The sequence below is a fragment of the Arvicanthis niloticus genome, chromosome 2, assembly GCF_011762505.2.
Source record: "Arvicanthis niloticus isolate mArvNil1 chromosome 2, mArvNil1.pat.X, whole genome shotgun sequence".
Lineage (NCBI taxonomy): Eukaryota > Metazoa > Chordata > Mammalia > Rodentia > Muridae > Arvicanthis > Arvicanthis niloticus.
In genome coordinates this window covers 109,779,672-109,798,516 of record NC_047659.1, presented here as the reverse complement: position 1 = coordinate 109,798,516, position 18,845 = coordinate 109,779,672, and the positions used below count along the sequence as shown (strand labels likewise).

At 37.4% G+C, this 18,845-nt stretch overlaps 1 protein-coding gene across 1 annotated transcript in view; it reads right to left on the bottom strand.

The window, feature by feature from the left end:
- Sptlc3 (serine palmitoyltransferase long chain base subunit 3) overlaps positions 1–18,845 on the bottom strand; it is a 118,180-nt gene that overhangs the window by 74,513 nt on the left and 24,822 nt on the right. Inside the window, exons 2-4 of the mRNA XM_034496555.2 lie at positions 16,756–16,941; positions 5,543–5,697; positions 4,774–4,922 (exon numbers count right to left, since the gene is read on the bottom strand). Coding sequence (XP_034352446.1) covers positions 4,774–4,922; positions 5,543–5,697; positions 16,756–16,941 — 490 coding nt within the window. The remainder of the gene's footprint in view (positions 1–4,773; positions 4,923–5,542; positions 5,698–16,755; positions 16,942–18,845) is intronic.

The window sequence follows — 18,845 nt, the reverse complement described above, 5'->3', positions numbered from 1 at the left end:
CTTATATAATGAAACCAATTGTTTATAAACATCTTTGTGGCATTGATTTGCATAAAATTGTTTCATTTAAAAATCTCTTGTAGTATTCTGCATTGTACATTCTAGAAAAGTACTCCACCACTAAACTATATCTCTAGTGTACCTTTCCAGGAGTCACTTAAAAAAAAATCTCTACTTGATAGCAACTTCTTAGAAACTACTCATTACAAAAGAAACCTGAATGTTAAGTTAATAGTTAAAGTGTGTTTTGATTTCTACTGATTTGCTGCCCCAAGCTGGCCTTTTCTTCAGAAGCTTGAATTAGTGAAACTATGTATTTCCTATTTAGCTTCAAAACACTTGGCAAAAATCATAAAGAGATGACTCAGTAATTGAAGTGAATGACAGTACAGGACAAGTTGTGAAGCCATGCTGAAGGGGAAGAAGAGAGGATTTGCATGCTAGTGGTATGGGCAGTGTTTTTAAACTGAACAGAAAGAGATTTCAGCAAAGCTGCATATTACTAATAATGTGAGTATTGCAACTGAAAATTTAGATGGAAATATGTCCTTAGCACATCCTTTTGTGTTGTTGGGTCTTAAGTCCATGTGATGTGTTCATTTTGGTTATTTGAAAAATGAAAGCACCGATGGCTAGACCCTAAAGCTATAATTATAGTTGTAGTTATGTTCCCAAATGGGTATGTGTTTGAAGTAAGCAGGATTCCCCTTTCCTTTTCCTTTTCCTTCCCCTTTCCCTCCCCTTCCCTTCCCCTCCCCTTCCCTTTCTCCTCCTCCTCCTCCTTTTCCTCCTCCTCCTTCCCCTCCTTTTCCTCCTCCTTCCCCTCCTCTTCCTCCTTCTCCTCCTTCTTTTGAGGCTGAGTTTCTCTGTGTGGCCCTGGCTGTCCTAGAACTCACTTTGTAGTCCAGGCTGCTCCCCTCCCTTCTCCAAGGGCTGACAAATCACCAAGCTGAGACAAGTTCTTATTGACACAAACATTGCTTTGCAACATTCCATGCACTTTCTTAGATTTGAACTTGTGATTTGATTAAGAGCACCAGATGATACTACAGCATCACATAGGGCATTGGGGTTATGTACAAACGATGCATTTCTACTGTAATCCAGTCATCACTTTGTGTTTTCAGGGGAAGAAAGATGAGAAAACATACATTTTGGTAGAACTAATGTGAGGAATGAAGATCAACAAAAGAAATGCTTCTCCGTGGTTCCTCCAAAATTAACCTTTCCTGGGTTTTAAGACATGGGGAACAGCATGTGTCAGGATATGTTCAAAGATTAAAACTAACTCACTTCATTGACTTTTTTGGTATTTCTTAGCTACTTGCCATTTTCCACTTAAAGATATTATCTGCCAGGCATATGTGTTCATGCTAAGTGAAATAAAAGGTCACTGTACTTTGGGAGAATCAGCCATGCTATCTAGTTTCTGGTAGTTCTCACAGTATGGGGAACTATTTTTAGGAGGCAAATTTGTTGTTACTCAATTTGCGCCATTTAACATTTTCTTGAGATCATGAGACATGTTTTCTAATCTAGTTACTTGAAATTATTTCAGATGAATGGCTTCCAGGATAATAATATTTGTAATTCTTGCATGTCAATATTACTTTTTATGTTGCAGGATGCTTTCAAATAAACCCTCTTATTTATTTATTCCATCACTGATGGTCTAGGTTCATGTTTCATTCTGGTTTTTTTTATGATTAGTGTAATAGCTTATCTTTGGGTCTTTCATTATTTACATGAAGCCTGTTAACATCCCTGTCTTAGAACCTGATGCAGAAAAATGAATGAAAGAGATTCAGGGTATGAATAGATAGTAAAAGAATACCAAGTGAAAATGTACTCCTGTTTAATTTCTCTGGGTTTGCTGACATGTACAACTTGTAATATATCTTTATGTGGCTTTTTCTGGTGGCAAATTATTTTCTGTTTCTATCTGCCTTCTTAATTTGGCTTCTGTCTACTACAGTAAAGGATGCTCTCTTTCACTGAGTTGAGGCATTATTTATCTTTGAGACTGTCTTCTAATTTGATTATTCACAGCACTAATACTGATATCACTAGCTCTTGAAGTAACATCTCAGGAAGTCACCAGCTTTGTGCTTTTTATAGCTGAGGTTATTCCTCTAGTGTTTGCTTAAACATCAAATAAAACATTGCGAGTATCTTTTGGCTAAGTGGAATAGAACTGTCTCTGCCCAATGACCTAGTGCTACCTCATTTACATCCCTATCTCAAAGGCCAAATGGAAATTAGAAAGATATCCTTACTAAGAAATATGACCAATTATGATTGTCTCTGGAGTTTTAGCTAAATATTTCCTCTATTTGTGGATAAAAATCTAACACTAAATATGTGTGAAAAAGCCATATAAAAGCCTACTATTTTTATAAGAAACACACACACACACACACACAAACACACAGTTTAGTTGGTATTTTCCCATTTAGAGTTGTGTTCATTCCAGAAGTCACAGGATACAAAATAAAAATCCCAAATGCCAGATGTATTGGCCATCTCCCCATGAGTTATTGGTCAAAGGTGTCCTGGAGCCCCTAAGACAAAGTAAACCATTGTCATTGCTCTTACTTGCTCACCAGAATTTGATGGTAAGAACATATTGATTAAAGGACATAGAGAAATTAAGTTGTTAGTGATTAGGAAGCTGCCTAGCTCTAGCAGCACTAGAAGGTACTATGCAGGCTGCTGAGGAAAATGTTATCAGTAGTCTAGACCAATTATGAACCTTATGAACTGTAATATTGACAAGTGTGGCAAGAAATGCCAGTGTGTTTAATAGTGAATGCTTTTTGCTTGGACTTAAGGGCTTCTTCATTGGAGGAACTATGGCTGAAGAGATTATATTCCCTGCTGTGAATCTTCTATTATAATTTTGCTAAATAGATAGATAGATATAGTATCAAACTGCCTCTATATTCAAATCTCTCTTCTAACAGATTAGCGAATCTCTGAAATCCAGATGGAAAACATTAGTGGGTAGAGATTAATGTAGAGACTTACAAGTGATCCAAGTTCAAAGAATAAGTGTCTGTGGCATACTGAACCATAAATTGGTCATTTATCTCATGTCCCTCCTGAAGGCTCAGGGACCACATCAGAAAAGGGGTTTGAAAGATGGTAAAATACAGAGATCATGGAGGGCTAGAGAAAAACAGCATCTTACTTGAGAGGACCAGTATATTCATAAACATCACAGCAGCTATAGCGCCTATACAAGACCCTCATAAGTTTAAGCCTGTGAACATTTTAGCATTCATTGGAAATGGGTTCATGGGCTCTAACATCCATCTGAAGAACTGTGAAAAATTAATGGCTTCTGGGGAAGGCAGAGTCTGTTCTCTTTAAAGATTTGGCTCCTGGTACACTATGTTCCAATGGATTGTTCAGCACCCAGGGGTATAAGAACAGCACAAAATCTGTTAGTGGTTATAAAATAAAGACAAAAGAGAACAGGAAACTGGGGTGGGGTAGGGGGTAAGGGATGGGGGTAGTGGGTATGGAGAAGGAGTAGATCTGGGAAGAGCCAACGAGAGGAGTTGAAATGAAAGTGATCAAAATACATATTATAAATTCTTAAAGAATTAATAAAATAACTAATAATATAATAAAAATTCAAATTTATTCTTAAAAGGTATTTGCTATATTTAATTTGATTTATTTGTTGCACATATCTGAAGAAAAATACATAAAAATGTCTATTGGCATAGTGTAATAACCCTTAGAATATAGTCATTCACCACCTCCAGATAATTATATTGTTTTTAAAGCCCATCTGACAAACAGTTATCTGAGAGGAGCTTATGATTTGTTATTCATTAATTGTAAATCCCATTGATCAAATTTGTTTATGATTGTAGGCAGGCCTGAACCAAGCTGATGAACTCTTTCATTTTCTACCTGGTACAGGGAATAGAGAAGCTGACCTGAACCAAAATGTAGAGTAGGCTATTAATCCTGCAGAAGTATCACCTAGATGGTACAATCCTGAGTTTTCTCCTCCAGACTATCAAAGAGTACTACACAGGTTTCCCACAGTACAGGAACTCTTAAAGAATAAATAAGATGCTACATAAAAAAACCACATGAAAAGGAGTTATAAAATAGCATTTTGCAAGAGCATGTGAGCTTTATGTTTTTGCCTGCAGTATAATTTCTTTCCCATAAATTTTACTCCTTTTCTGAGAAAAAGTAGTTCTATCATCTGAAAGAGAAGAGAATATTCTGTTCCATTTTGTATATTCAGTAATTTATTTACCATTCATTCATTCACTACAGCATTCCACAAGAGCAATCTCTCTGTTCAGGATATTTACATTTGTGTGCTAGAGCCATGCATATACATATACAACAGGATTATTATTTTAATCAGCAATGAATGTCATTAGGAAATAGTGAGGGAAGAAAGAGAAAACAGATATTCTGAAGGAAGCATTAGAGCTGGTATTTTAGAAGTCTGGTAATGAAACCTATTCAGAAGAATTAAGCTCATACTTAAAAAAGTGTGTGGCAAAAACAGGATGGCTGACATTTTAAAAATGATACTTATATCTCATTTTCTTCTTTTTCTTTTTTCTGCCCCTTCTTTTCTTTCTTCTACTCCCCCACCTCTTCCTCCTCCTCTTTTTCTTCTTTAATTTTATCACATTTATTTGAGGCACACAGACTTGACAGAATCGGGATTTGATATGTAGTACCATGAATCTGAGACTCCAAAAGACAAGATTCCAAATTAATCATGGTACTTACCCATTTCATTTCTGGTGCTGGCCACACCTACACCATACTTTTCTAAAGTATCCTTAACTCTTTCCATTGACTCATCATATTTCCTTCCAAGCCCAAGGTAGTTGTAGGAGCCCATGTTGATAACATTTTCGAAAACTCTTCCAGTATACCTGTAGGGAGATGAGGAAGTGAACACATGGGTCTATCTCATTTAATATTCTACTGCCTCAAAGACTGCAGTTTGGTCCAAGCGTCACATTGTCCTTTCCATTTTAACCTGCACTGTCCATGGCATAAGGTGTTTTTTTTTTTAAATTAGGGAGATATAACCTATAACCTGATAGTGAGACACAGTATTAGTGAAAGTTCCTCATCCCACCATATTACTAGGCAGTGGTTTTTCCCAGAATGATTGATTTCATGACAGTCAAGTTCTGGTTGAAAGTGCTACAAAACCTTCTAAATTAAAAAAGGCATAGTAATCTCCGAGTCTATCATTGAGAAGGCAGGAAGGTACAATTTGACAAGGAAGTTGACAAAGGCTTTTCAAGGTTGGCTCTGTATGTTGTACACCAGCTAACACAAGTCTAATCTTAATTATAACGTTATAATGTAATGAAACCACTTTGTCACCTTAAGTACCTTCCACCATATCATGGGAAACTGCAGTGGGCTGAGTAGTGGAAGATCAACCTCATTCACACCTTGGGATTTTCAGACCTGTAACCTTATATCTATGCTAGTTTCCTTGAGTCTCTACCCATCAAACCCTTGTAGCCGGCTGCTTTACCTGAATGTCCAGTTATAGTCATCAGTCACTTTCTCCTTTATGCTAATGTATTTCTCTGGGGCACTGCAGACTGTGTGACTCCAGCTGTCTCTGATTCTCATGTAAAGGTTTCTCGTATAAAAGTTCTCAAAGTCCTGATACAGAGGCACAAAATCCTGTTATGACAGAAGGGGGGATAGAAGGTTAGCGTCAGTCTTTTTTTTTTTAATTTTTCTTTCATTGCAATTGAAATCTGAAAGAAAAGGAGGAACTAGTTAGTCAACGAAGAGGACTTTTTTTTTTTTTTTTTTTTTTTTGAGCTAGAATAGATGGACAGGGGAGCAAATGAAGATCACAAAACTGTGGGGCCTCCATGCCTAAAGAACCTGCATCTAAGTATGAGAGAAAAATGTGGGCTTTGTGGGATTATGTCTGTAATCATAGCTATTTAGGAGGCTAAGTTAGGAAGAATGCAAATTCAAAGCAGACTTAGGCTACAGAGTAAATTGAAGACTAGCCTTAGCGATTTAATGAGAGAAAAAAGAAGAATCAAATGGCTAGTGAAGTATCACTGTGATAGAGTTTATATATAATGTCCTTAATTCAATCCCCAATGCTGTCAAGTAAAAGAGGATAACAAAGATGCTGGCTCAATTCAAGAGAAAGTGGCAGAGACAAGAAAGCTTGTTTATTTGTTTGCTTTACTATCCATAAGAAGGGGTTTATTTTGGCTATAGGCTTGGGATGTATTGATGCTCGAGCAGGTAAGTTGGAAAAATAGTAGAGATATTACTACTTTTAGTCTAAATAGATTCATGCACTGTGTTTTCAGAAGGATGGGTGGATGTGAACTATGGTAGTAGTTAGTCCTCACTAATAATGAGAAACTTGATATTGATTTGAAAATCATGGGCAAAATGGCTGTTGGCAGGTAGCTAGCTATGATGCGCTGAGGAGTAGGAACTGAGCTGACAAGGTTGTGGAGGGACCAGGTCTCGAAGCAGAGATACCAGCTTATGTTTTTGTACAAAACGTTACCCATGAATGTGAAGATCTGCAGATGAGTTGAGGTTCAAAGCAGAGTGTCTTAGTCAGGGGTCTTTATAATCACAGAACTTATGGAATGTCTCTATAGATTAAAGAAATTTATCTGAAAATTGTTGGAATTTATTGGAAAAACTTAGTCTGCATTCCAACTATCCCAAGAATGGGAGTTTATGAAAGGAAAGTCCCAGAATCTAGTAATTGCTCAGTCCCATGAGGCTAGGTGTTTCAGCTGGTCTTCTGGATAAGCTGGAATCCTGAAGAGCTAAGTTCCAACAGGAGTGTTGGCAAGTAAGTGCAAGCAACTAAAGAAGAAGGAAGTCATCCTCTTTTTATTGCCCTTGAGTATGCCTCCAGCAGAATGCATGACTCAGAATAATGGTGTGTACCACCATGCCTTGACCTAAGCTGTTCTTTACTTGGAACTTTTTCTATCCCAGGCTAGCCTTGAACTCAGAGATCTTCTTGCTTCTGTCTCCTGGTATTAAAGGCATGCATCATCTTGATGGACTTAAGCTTTTCATGGCCACTATGTTTCAAGATCTGGATCAAAAGCCTGTGTCTTCCAGGTTCAAGATCTAGATCACTGGTGTGCCCTCCATTTCTGGATTGTAGTTTATTCCAGATATAGTCAAGTTGACAACTATGAATAGCCACTACAATGCTCCCCTTGTAAACTTGACACAAATCATATCTCATGTCCAAATGAAAACAAAAACCAGGTCATAAATATGCCTAACATGATATAAACGATCCTTCGTACAATTAAAAATGCATTGTAAATTTAGAATAGGTCAATTTCCCTTGGGAAAAATACTTTTAGTAACAAAGTAAAACAGAAGCACTCATGCCACTTACAATCCTCATTTCTGCATCTGGTCATGTGGTCTTAGGTGGTATTTATAACTACTTTCTTCTACTAGTCATTTTGTATTTCCTCTACCCTCTGCAAGCACCTCAGCAAGTCTTGGCTGTTTTTCTGGAGGAGCAACCTATAAGTTTATTCCTAGTGTGTCTGTGCCCTTTGTCATCTTTCTTGGAACATTTATTTATAAAGGAAAACATTTAACTGGGGCTGGCTTACAGGTTCAGAGTTTCAGTTCATTATCATTATGGTGGGAAGCAGATAGGCATGGTGATGAAGGACCTGAGAGTTCTACATCTTGTTCTGAGGGCAAACAGGAGAAGACTGGCTTCCAGGCAGCTAGGAGAAGGGTCTCAAAGTCCACACACAAAGTGACACACTTCCTCTAACAAGGCTATATTTCCTAATAGTGCCACTCCCTGGCATATTCAAAGTACCACACAGATCATCTGTGATCTTATCATTTGGCTCATAATAATTGATGGTAGGCAGAAAAAACAAGAGCCATAGTTATGGCTTGAGCCAAGTGCTTTGTGAATTCACAGAATTGAAGCAGGAGAAAGAATCATAACTTACTGGAAGAACTGGGAAGACTTTATGGAAAAAGAACCATGGAGGTAGCCTTAAGGCAGATGAGGTTATGATGGGCAAAATTACGTCTGGAGATTATAATATATGACTAGGCTTGTTTGCCAGAAATACAGAGATAATTCAAGAAGAATGCGTGAGAATAAATAATCTGATATATCAGGTTGCCCTTTATTCAGAATCGATTTTGGTCAAAGTCAGAGCCAGTGTCATGATTCATGTGGCCTCTGGTCACCTTTTGCATCCTACCCTCTAACTTCTCCCAAAGTGTGGATATACTGTGCTGCCTAGGCATAGAGTGAAGGAGACTTATACAGCTGTCTGAGATTAAACTCTATCCTACAGTCAATGGGGGAAGTGCTGAATAATTGGGAATGGGCTTTCTTATTCCCATGGTCACTATTTTTGCTCTTCTTCATAGTATGGAGCTGGTTTCCAGTGAAAGGATAATAGGAAAACCATTGAGGAAGGTCTCTTTGTGATTTACTTACTTGGTTGGTAACCAACTTGTTCAGTTGGTTGACTTGAGAGAAAGTAGAGAGAATATGCAACTTTTGATGGCCAGTGTCTATACTCTAGCCACGCCCCTTTCTGTTATATCTCACTATGGTGCTCAATGATAATGTCATGATTTTACAGGGGGAAATTATGGTTTCATGTAAGAAAGAATGCTCATAAACACACATGGAAGGAACTTTCTAATGTATGTAAATTTGCCACTCCACTAGTTACATAAGACAACTTCAAATCATTCAATTTCTCTAATAGCCCATTATATAGGTTTTGTTATAAAAAGAAATCTATGAGCTTATGAGATGAGTATTAACATCTTTTCATGCTTTTGTGGGGAAATAGATGCATTTTGTTTCTCTCTGGTGTTATAATGTTTCAGACTATTTCTTGCTTTGCAAATTAGTCTAATGAAGATTACTGTTTTAGACACAGAACTATTGTGATCAGACTTATTATTATCTATCTGTAGATTTGATTTGTTGCTTGTCCCACTAATTTTATTTTTTGTATTCCTGACACAAAGAGCTCAGAGTAATAGAGACAATAAGGACCCAGTGATTTGGGTCTATTCTGCAGAAAAGAGTGGATTACACCTAAAACCATAGATATGCAATTGTATTAATCCTTTTGCATTATGTAATTTCTTTTATTTTCTTTAAACTTATGTCATTAGTTAAAATAATTCTCAAGAATCAAAGAGAAAGCCTCAATAGAAAAAATGACAGAATGTCAGAAAACATTGCTGCATAAGTTAGAGATTTTGACTAGTCCAGAGTTTGAGTTTTGTAGGATGAGTAAGTGCTAGAGAATGAATGGACAGAATGATGATCATATTTATAATAATTCACTCTGTATTTTACGTTTGATAAAACAAAAGATCTTAAATGTTCTTACCACAAAAGAAAAAGGGAAAAAGTGTGTATAATAGGAAAGAAAGAGACAAACTATACTTATTCTCTGATGATATGATTCTATACATAAAAGGCCCTAAAGACTTTACTAGAGAGGGGTTAATATACAATATACACAAAGAACTCAAGAAATTAGACTCCAGACAACCAAATAACCCTATTAAAAATGGGGTACAAAGCTAAACAAAGAATTCTCAACTGAGAAAACTCAAAAGGCCGAGAACCACCTAAAGAAATATTCAATATCCTTAGTCATCAGGGAAATGCAAATCAAAACAACCTTGAGTTACCACCTCACACCAGTCAGAATGGCCAAGATCAAAAACTCAGGTGATAGTAGATGCTGGTGAGGATGTGGAGAAAGAGGAACACTCCTCCATTGTTGTTGGGATTGCAAGCTGGTACAACCACTTTGGAAATCAGTCTGGTGGTTCCTCAGAAAATTGGACATAGCCTTAACTGAGGACCTAGCTATACCACTCCTGGGCATATACCCAGAAGATGCTCCAACATGTAACATGGACACATGCTCCACTATGTTTATAGCAGCCTTATTTATATTATCCAGAAGCTGGAAAGAACCCAGATGTTCTTCAACAGAGGAATGTATACAGAAAATGTGGCACATTTACACAATGGAATATGACTCAGCTATTAAAAACAATGAACTCAAGGAATTCTTAGGTAAATAGATGGAACTAGAAAATATCATCCTGAGTGAGGTAACCCAATCACAAAAGAACACACATGGTATTCGCTCACTGATAATTGGATATTAGCTCCAAATCTTGGAATACCCAAGATACAACTCACAGACCACATGAAGCTCATGAACAAGGAAGACCAAAGTGTGGATGCTCCAGTCCTTCTTAGAAGGGGTAACAAAATACTCATGGGAGCAAATATGGAGACAAAGCAGACAGAAACTGAAGGAGGGGCTGTCCAGAGACTGTTTCATCTGGGTATCCATCCCTGGTGTAGTCACCAAAGGTAGACGCTGATGTGGATGCCAGGAAGTGCATGCTGACAGGAGCCTGATATAGCTGTCTCCTTAGAGGTCTGCCAGAGCCTGAAATATACAGAGGCAGATGCTCACAGCTAACTATTGAACTGATCATGGGGTTCCCAATGGAGGAGCGAGAGAGAAGACTGAAGGAGCTGAAAGGATTTGTGGCCTCATGGGGAAAGCAACAATACCAAGCAACCAGAGCTCCCATGGTCTAAACTACCAGCCTGGGAGCACATAGGGATGGACCCATGGCTCCAGTTATATATGTAGGGGAGGATGGCATTGTCAGGAATAGGTGGGTGAGGAAGTCCTTGGTCCAATGAAGGCTAGACACCCAGTGTGGGGTAAATTGTGGATGGGGAGGTGGGAGTGGGTGGGTGGGTGGGGGCATATCCTCATAGAAACAGGAGGAGGGGGGATGGGATAGGGGATTCCTGCATGTATGGGGGGATGGGGAAAGGGGATTACATCTGAAATGTAAATAAAATATCCAATAAAATAAAAAGAATCTAGAGTTATAATATTTGATGTATTTCTTGGTGTATATAAACTGATTTTCTCTTTGTTGAAAAACAAACAATCAAACAAACAAAAAAGACTCTACTAGATAATTTCTACAACTGCCAAATACATTCAGAAAAGAAACAAGGTATACAATTAGTACAAAAAAATCATGAGCTCTCAAATACACTGTGAGTAGAATCAGGAAATAATCCCATTGATATTAACCTAGAAGAAATCTTGGAATAAATCTAATTAAGGAGTTGAAAGATTAGAATAATAAAAATTTTAAGCATTGAAGAGAAATTCAAGAAAATACAAGAATAGGGAAAAATCTCATATGCCTGTGAATTACGATTTTATTGTAAAAATGAGTATTCTGCCAAAAGTAATTTACATATTGAACACAATTTCCAATCAAGATTCCAATGTACTTCTTCATCTAAATAGAAAAAAAATATCTTAAATTTCATATGGAAATATTAAAAATTCCAGAATAACCAAAACAATTCTGAACAATGAGAGAACTGCTGGAGGCATTAGCGTTCATGATTTTAAGTTATTGTAACAGAGCTATAGTAATAGCTGCATGGTACTGACATAAATACAGACACATTGATCAGTGGGTATTAGGGAACTTTACCGGATGAGCCATCTTGATGAATGGCTATTGGTTTTATAGGGACAGTTGATACAAAAGTGAGCTATATAAATATCTAAGGGAAGACCATTCCAAGAGAAATGAAATGGAAATGAAAAATTCCTAAGCTAGATTGGATGCTCAGGATGAGTTTGAGAAAGATCCAGAAGATCTTAGTGTTTGAAGTAGAGTGAACCAGGGGAGAGAGGAAGAGGAGATAAGTTAGAGACAAAAAAAAAACAAACAAAAAAAACAAAAAAAAACAAAAAAAACCACATTCTGCAGGGCTTCCCCCAGATATGATTTTAGTTAGTGACTTGGAGAGACACTGAGACTTCTGAACAAAGATGGGATGTGGCTTGACTTGGATTTTAAAAGAATCATATTGGTTGTTTGTTGAGAAGAGCTCATAGGATAGTTCATTGGGTAAGAGAAAATAGTAGTTTGGACGAACCTGCAGCAGCTTGGGTAGTAAAGAACGGCTATCTGGCCGGGCAGTGGTGGCGCACGCCTTTAATCGCAGCACTTGGGAGGCAGAGGCAGGCGGATTTCTGAGTTCGAGGCCAGCCTGGTCTACAGAGTGAGCTCCAGGACAGGACAGCCAGGGCTACACAGAGAAACCCTGTCTCAAAAAACCAAAAAAAAAAAAAAAAAAAAAAAAGAACGGCTATCTGATAATAAACATATTTTGAACACAGAACAGTAATTGCTAACAGATTTGCCTTGGGGTGTAAGAGAAGGGGCAACATCAAGGATGACTCGGAGGCTTCTGTACAGAGCCCTGGACTGTCAGAATCACCTTTTACTGATGTGGGGAAAATTGTGGAAGGCAGAGGTTTGGAGTGGAAGCTCAGATGTCCAATTGGGAGAGGAGAAGATGAAGTAAGAATGTAGGGTCTCACCTCTTTACTTTTTTCTCAATAAAATAGGAAGCGATAGATTATTATTGAACATCAAGAGAGGCAAGAGGTACTGGGGCCTTGAAGAGGGAAAAGAATGTAGACAAGAGTCAGTGGCTAAATACACGAATGTGGTTGACAGACACCACACAACCAACTTAACTTAGTAATCCTCAATTTAAAGGGAAATCAACCCCTTCCCCTGAGGCAGGAATGTATATCAAGTAGAGTGTGTTTCACAGCTCATGGAATTTAAATTGAATAGAGTCAGGGAATAGAGAGAGCTTAAAATCTCACAAACGAGGTCTTGAGAGAAGGGATGAAGTACAGTTGCTAGCAGTAGTACTGGAGGGAGAAAGCTAGTACAGACAAACCCTTTGGTCTGAGCAACTGTCTAGAATGTGTGCTCAAATTCAACTCATTCCTATCATCAGTTTCTAGTCATTGATAGTGAACTTCAAAAACCTACTACCTCAATAAAGCATATATGATCTACCATTCATGAATCTGATAGTACCTCGGTGGACATGTGAAAGGGGATGAGAACCTAGGGACAGCTAGAGATAGTACTTCCACCACCTGAATATCAGTGATGGCTGAACTTTCAAGGCAGAGCTTCTAGAATAGAACAGACATTGGCTTCTCCTATGATCATGTTTAGAAATGAAGGCTCTTGGTCCTCTGGAATTGTCATTAGATTATGAATACCATCCCTTCATTTGTATACATGACAACCTTGAGAAGCATTATTCTGAAGTACTAGCTCATAGCTTTGCTTGCAGAGTATGCTTGTGTACCCCACAAACTTCTATGTACACCTTTATCCAGGCTTAACTAAAATAGTTAAATCACAGGGTTCTTGTGTAAGGCCCAGGCATGATTTTTTTTTTATTAAAAATCATTGATTTCAATGAATAACAAAGGCTACAAAGCACCAGTCTAAGATTATTATCTCAAAAACCTAAAGCTAATAAAACCAATCACAAGGGTTTCCCCCCAAAACTCTGTATGTGCTCATAGGGTATGTGCTTCATACCACCAGTGATGGCATTTTCAATACAACAGTGCTCATTCTCACTAAAAAGAATCACAGGTCACTGGGAATTAGCTTATTACATGCTTTGATAAATAGTCTTCAAGACATGGTTGAGAATGTTTGTTAACACAAGACAAGGATGCTGACAGAAGTATGGGGCATTAAATAAAGGGTAAGACTGAAGACAAGAGTGGTAGGACTAAGTCACATCCAAAGAATATAGTTATTAATAATTATAACCCGCTACTCTAGAACCTCTAAATTTCTAAAGGAGCTCAAATGAGACAAGTAACAAATTTTAAAAAACATACTAAGGAGAATATATTACATCAATCTCTTTCACAGGAGACAGACTAAAAATTACTTTATAAAGAATTGTAAATTATTGAAGTATTTATTGCCACTCCTTTCTGTGGTCAAACAATTATTGTAACTCTGGGGACAAAAGTTAAAGTACAGGCTGCTGTATGCTGCCTATAACATATCATTCAAGACTGAATGAATTACTTCTTTTTCTTGAGCACATTGAGGCTTTATAGCTTTTTTGAGTATTTCCTAGGCCTGAAGGGAATTTTCCTCCACTAAGGTCTCTGATAGAAGCCCCATCACTGCAAAGGCCTGAAGGCCCAATGCCCTTACTTCAGTTCAGAATGATTCCAAAGAGTCTTCCTAATCACTGAGCTCCAAGACTCACTTAGGTAGGCTTTTGCTGGGTCTGGACCACCACAATTGTTAATATAAGACTATTTCACTGCAATGATTGTGACACTGTCACCAATGTCTCTGCCCAAGTGGGAAACTGGAGATCACTTGGCATTCCTTCTAGTATCTTTTTCTACATGCAACCAAGAGTTGAGTTTTGTGTAAATATCTTCAAAAGCAGTTTCATTTTCCTTTTACCAACCTCTTCCACAGCTTATGAAAAAGTGAACTGTAGGCCTTCTTGAGTGTCACATTGCTTTTAGTCTTGAATTTGAATTTCTTCTCTGACATCTATTCAATTCTCTGAAGTTCATTTCATCTTTCTTTTCTCTGTTTACCCATTCTGGACCAGCCCTCGAGATCCTGTTTATTTCTTTGGCTTTGGTATACATTGGTAGGCTGAAGACTCATAGAGGATGCCACAGACTTAACTTGAGAGTTTTTTTTTTTCTTCCAGAGATTCATCTTTATATACCTGGCAGCTGATTCTTTAAACAAACCTTTGAAATGAAGACTCAACCACTTTGCACTTCTTTCTTCTCTATCTTGTATCTCAGTGAATGATGACATAGGCACAGACACCCACACCAAAACCCTGGGTGTAGTCTTTATCTTCCTGTTTCTCCAGAAGATCAGCTATCTGTTCTGGCACTTGTTCAACATCTCTTGGCTTTATCTCTTATTACCTCCCTACTGTCACTACCTGGGTCCCAGCCTCACTGTCTCATTTAGATCTGTGTCTTCTTTCTGTAATTTATTTTTCATGGTGTTATGAAAATAATCTTTCTAAATGTACAAATTAACATTTTTCTGCATACATCAGTGCTTTCTCATTGTTCTTATAATAAACATTTATGGATTATTAAACAAATATAATCTGATCCTACTTGCCTTTCACATGGCCTTTGTCCTCATACTCAAGCATTGTAGTTTCTTGATTTTTTTGACTATCCTCTTATTTCTGGACCATCCTGTATCACTGTCCATTTCTTTAAAGAATATCTGCCCTTTGCCTTACCTCTTATTCTTCTATGTTCATAATTTAATTTTGTTTATCTCAGGATCTTTTTCTCAGCAACATGTTCAGGTCAGGCACCCTTAAAAGCTCTAAAAGCTCTCCTTATGCCCTCTACTATTTGTGTGACTTCTTATAAGCATCCTTTTTTATGGTTCATTTTTTGAAGGTAGGGGTTATATCTGTCCTAATAGTCTCCTATTCTTAGATTGTACTCAAAGAGTAATGTGTCTCTCAACATAAATCGGAGATGCTTCTCTTTGCAGTACATGGTAATCAACACAAAGAGGGACCTTCAACTAGTCCAGATGCAGAGGATAAGAGGCTGAAGAATGATCAACACTGAATTGAACATCAATATAGGCACTCTCTCCTCTCAAGGCTTAGGGATCATTGGGGAGGAAGGGCTGCAGACAAATAAATAAACATAGCAGGGAGCAACACAGGATATCACAGCATGCACAAGACCCTTACAAGATCAAGACAGACCAAATTCCAGCACTGAGAGGAGATGTGGGCATGAAGTCACAATAGTTCTGAGGATAGCTTCTGGAAGATGGAAAGTCAGTTTTCTTTAAGAGTATAGATCTTGTGGTAAGTTAATCATGCTAAGTTTCCATGTGTGAAAGACCACACATTCAAGAATATTTGGGCATCACAAATTGCCCTTGATCGGTTAAGGGAAAAAGAGCACAAAGATAGGTGTGTAAGAAAAGGGTGTAGAAGTGAAAAGAGTTGGTGGAGACTGTGAATATGATCAAGACATATATGAATTTCCCACAGAACTAATTATATATGCATACAGGATATCTCTGATTATCTTCCCACTTATTTTCTAGCTCAATACAAAAAAAAGGCAATACAGATGCTTTACAGATAAGTATGCAAATTGTTCTAAATGCAGTGACTTGGTCATTGCTACGTGTGTCAGCCAGTGCTAATGGCAAATCTAGTGTGTGGAGGTTAGGGATGCTATTTGAATTCGTTTAATGCACAAGGCTTTTGAAACAGAGGAATCATTCAATGAGTTATACCAGTAGTGCAAACATTGAGAAATTCTGTCCTACATGAAATTAAAATGTTACATTCCACCAAGGTACATGTTCTTACTTTGGAATAGACCACAAATGATACTGAATCTATAAAAGCAGAGAAGAGTACTTCCCAGGTGCCCTTGCTTCCACAGCTGGCTTTCTTGTTGGCTCATTCATCATTAAAATTATCTTTTATCAAATAGGTTATGGAAATATTGTCTGAGTTAAATGTGATAATGAACAAGAAAACTTAAATTCTGTACCTGGTAGTTAATAGCATTTCAATAAATGTTAGTACAAAACAAACAAACACCAAGGCCACAAATACATCAGAGATGGCTTCGTGAGTGGAGATGAATGGAATTTACGGTGATTGGTTCCTGGACATATCCTTGTTTCTAGGGTCTGCCTGAATCACTATTTGAGAAGAGGAAGGGGTAGACACTCACACAAAGCCAGGGAGGCAAGCATACTTACTTTTTGTTCTTCTCGCTCTACAGCTGCATTGCATTTTTCTATTCCCCAGTTTCTCATAAAATCTCTGAGATAGCCGAATAGCATTCCAATTCCATATCCCATGTAAGTGAAAACGAAAACATAAAGTGGTGGTTCCGGGTAGGACTCAAAGATGGTCTTATCCTCCACATGTGTCTTCTTATTTTGCTGAAAACACAATGAAAATCCAAAATCAGCAGTTTCTCATTGAAAATAAACCAGGATAGTTATGTTTTTAAACTTTTGACCTTTAAAATCTAAAGAACTCATTAAAAAGTATTAAAATTTCTTGAAAGATATTGAAATTTGACCATTGAGAAGGACAAACAGCAACATAAATTTACTTTACAATAATTTGGTGAATACTTATTGAAGTATGGATGCTCTTAAGATTCCAAAATGGAGATCTATGAACTTTTTCTTAATTGTGAGCTCAGGCTCACTGCCTCACTGAAATCTTTTAAGTACATGACAGCAACAGTCAGCACTCTGCACTCATGTGATATAGGGTCCCATGCTCAGTATCTCCCTTGAAACACTAAGTCTGAACACTGCTATCAATTTTTATGTTTCCATAAAAGTTACAAACAAATTCAACAAAGAGGCAGCAGAATCATTCTAGGGAAATCATTTCTTGGTGTTTGAGGCTGAAAAGAAAAATGCTATTATTTTATCTTTGTATGTGGTATAGTTTATTGGTAAAACTAAGTTTAAATGTTTCTATGAAACAAACAACAAATTTTTCTCTTTTAGGAATTAATGTCACAGTGGAGAGGTGTTTACGATCAAACTGTTTCAATTCTTGTCACATTAATTTTCTCACACTAGCTTCATTAATATTTTCTCAATTGATTAATAGATAAAATCGTTCATGTAATTTTATTATTATATTATTTCATTGGAAATACACAAATGATTTCTTAACAGATGAGATATTCCTTTATTAAACTCAGCCAAACCACTTAGAAAGGGTTTTCTTTTTTCTTGATGAGAAGGAAGAGAGCATAGCTCTCTTGTGCTTAGTGTGCACAAGGCCCTGGAATGAATCATCAGTGCTCATGTATACACATACACACACACACACACACACACACACACACACACACACACACACAGAGAGAGAGAGAGAGAGAGAGAGAGAGAGAGAGAGAGAGAGAGAGAGAGAGAGAGAAGAGACCTAAAATCAATGAAAAGTTGCTTTCAAGATGAGGTAGCCCATGGAACATACTCAATTATGCTACTATATCAGGCCTTAAGAAGGAGAGTGGATTTGACAATGAAAAGTCAGGGAAAGCTTCAGGCCTTATTCACTCTACTTGCGTAGGAAGCTTAGCTATAAATCGCTATAAATCTACTCTGAGATGGTAAAATGCCAATGGAATCCAAAAGGCTAAGAGGTAAGGCAATTCTCACTGTCCAACTTACAGTGGACTGCAAGCAGGTTTTGCATATTATAATCAAGAGCTGTCTCTGATGAGCTTATGAACTTTTTATGAACTTTATGTATATTGAAGCAGTTAAGTGATTTCTGAGCAGAAAAACAAATCACTGTGAATGACCTGGAATACAAAACTCTGTCAAAGTATTCTGCATTCAGTATAGGAGTCGGTTTTGTGTGTGTATGTGTGTGCTCACGTGTATTCATTTTTCTAATACTATCATGGGAATTCTATAAATTCTTTGAATAATTAACATAATTGGTAAAAATAAAAAATACAAATTTACAAATTGTTTGGAAATTGTATGAACATTAATATAATGTAGTATTTGTTCAAGATAATCAACGGAATACGCTCAAAGATCAGTGAAAGTCTCTGGCAGTAAGCCACAACCTATTTCTTCCAACTTTTTCACACAGAAACTTGAGAAAGTTTCCTTGGGAGTGCGTGTGGCTATACAGATGAGGCTTCTTTTTTCTTACCTCAGTTTGAAGCTGGCATGAGGAGATGCCAGTCTGCCAGCTTTCTCATCAAGCTCCAGTGCTGCTTTATAAAGGCTATATTTCTTGCCAATGTGACTAGAAATAGGGAAATGTTTTTCTCCACTGACTATCCATCCTCAGGATGAAGACT